General features: G+C 42.7%; 1 protein-coding gene across 1 annotated transcript; it reads left to right on the top strand.

Annotated features, from left to right (window-relative positions):
* Positions 1–316: 316 nt before the first annotated feature.
* On the top strand, positions 317–1,302 carry LOC106515049 (gastrula zinc finger protein XlCGF17.1; the record flags this gene model as incomplete). The annotated part of the gene is given in 1 exon segment (XM_014004651.1): positions 317–1,302. A coding segment is annotated over 1 exon segment (562 nt), but the record flags the coding sequence as incomplete, so codon positions are not given.
* Positions 1,303–1,820: the final 518 nt, after the last annotated feature.

The following is a 1,820-nucleotide window of genomic DNA, read 5'->3' as shown; positions in this document are numbered from 1 at the left end:
GTGGGTCTAGTAACCAAACCGTGAATGTGCATTAATCCCAGATTATTTACAGCTGGTTTGAATGAACCGCCCTAATTGAGCGCGGCTTGGTGTTAGAGCAACTGATTACAGCTGTTTACAAGTTGAAGGCTGGTTCAAGCTCGGCTTACAGCTCATATCCTGAATTTAGAAATCTTACTCTTGTGCAATAGGCCTCCGCTTTGTCTCTGTGTCCTCTGAGTCCAGAAGAATTCTTATGAATAAAACGGTTTGATTAAGAGGAGAGATTCTGATTGTCCTTGTTTCTGGATCTTCATCATTAAGACCACTAAGAAGTGTTACCAGAACCTGATGTGTGTGTGGACTGTCTCTGTCCTCCAGCTTTGTTTTGTCTCTTTGTCTTTTCAGACCTCCAACAGGAACCGGTCCACAAGACATGGATCCTCACGCAAAGGAGGAACTCCAACCTGGACCAGGAGAAACCGGTACCAGAACCTCCACAGTTTGAGGACCAAGAGGAACTAGAACCTTCACAATTTGAAGACCAGGAGGAACCAGAACCTCCACAGGTCAAAGTAGAGGATGAGGAGCTCTGCACCAATCAGGAGGAAGATCAGCTCCACCTGAAGCAGGAGACTGATCCGGTTCTGGTGACTGATTTATATGAAGAAAGTGAACCAGAACCAAACAAGGAGCAGCTCATCTCTCAGAGTTCTGCTGGACCTGAGGACCAGGATCAGGCTTTAGGGTCAGATGAGAAGATGGATCACAMAGAGRGTCATCATGGTAACCAAACAGGCCAATCAGCAACATCTGAGAGGTTGTTTTCTTGTCTAATCTGTGGAGAAACCTTTTTAAAGAACTCCCTTTTGATCCATCATATCAGGGTCCACAAAGTCTGGAACCAKGACTCTGATAAACTGATGTATTGTTGTCCCACCTGTGGGAGAGAGTTCTCTGCCTATAGTCACTTAGTGGTCCACATGAGAACCCACACGGGGGAGAAGCTCTTTCTCTGCAGGTTTTGTGGAAAGAACTTTACCACCAGTTGGAACTGTAAAAACCACATGATGACCCACACAGGAGAGAAGCCGTTTCCCTGTAAAACCTGTGGGAAATGTTTCAAACAAACCTCCTGTCTGACGGTGCACATGAGGACGCACACGGGCGAGAAGCCGTTCTCGTGTCAGTTCTGTAGAAAACAGTTCATCTCCAGTGGGGACTGTAAGCGACACGTGATGACCCACACAGGAGAGAAGCCMTTCTTCTGTAARACCTGTGGGAAATGTTTTAATAGAAACTCACATCTTAAAACTCACATGAAAGTGCACAGGTGAGGTGGAGAGGTTTCACAGAAGCAGCTTTTGTTGTTTGCTGCCGAATTGTACAATAACGCTAAATCAACACATTTACCCWCTGATTGTGTTGCTGCTACAACAAATCACATCATGTGACCAACACGCACTCCAGCTGTTGTATAATGGCCATTTTTAATCACTACCCTACATATTAATCTAAATCTTTGTTCTTAAATGTTTTAAATGCAGTAATTCAGACTGACATGTATTTCAGGTAGCAGATGTGACATTTAACTAGGGCTGTTTATTGGCAAGAATTTGGCGATACGATACATATCATGACAGAGGGGTCTCGATACGATATATCCCGATATATTGCGATTTTTTTGTCCAAAAATTCTATTAAATAAAAACCTCTTACAGGGGRAAAAAATGAAAAACCAAAATTAATCGTCTCAGAAAGTTCTAATATTACATAGACATACTTTTGATACATTTAGCTGTGTTCTGCTTTGTATGTGTTTTATTTTATTTGTTTCATAT

Source organism: Austrofundulus limnaeus, unplaced genomic scaffold (genome assembly GCF_001266775.1).
Source record: "Austrofundulus limnaeus strain Quisiro unplaced genomic scaffold, Austrofundulus_limnaeus-1.0 Scaffold25, whole genome shotgun sequence".
Classification (NCBI taxonomy): domain Eukaryota; kingdom Metazoa; phylum Chordata; class Actinopteri; order Cyprinodontiformes; family Rivulidae; genus Austrofundulus; species Austrofundulus limnaeus.
This window is presented reverse-complemented; position numbering and strand designations above follow the sequence as displayed.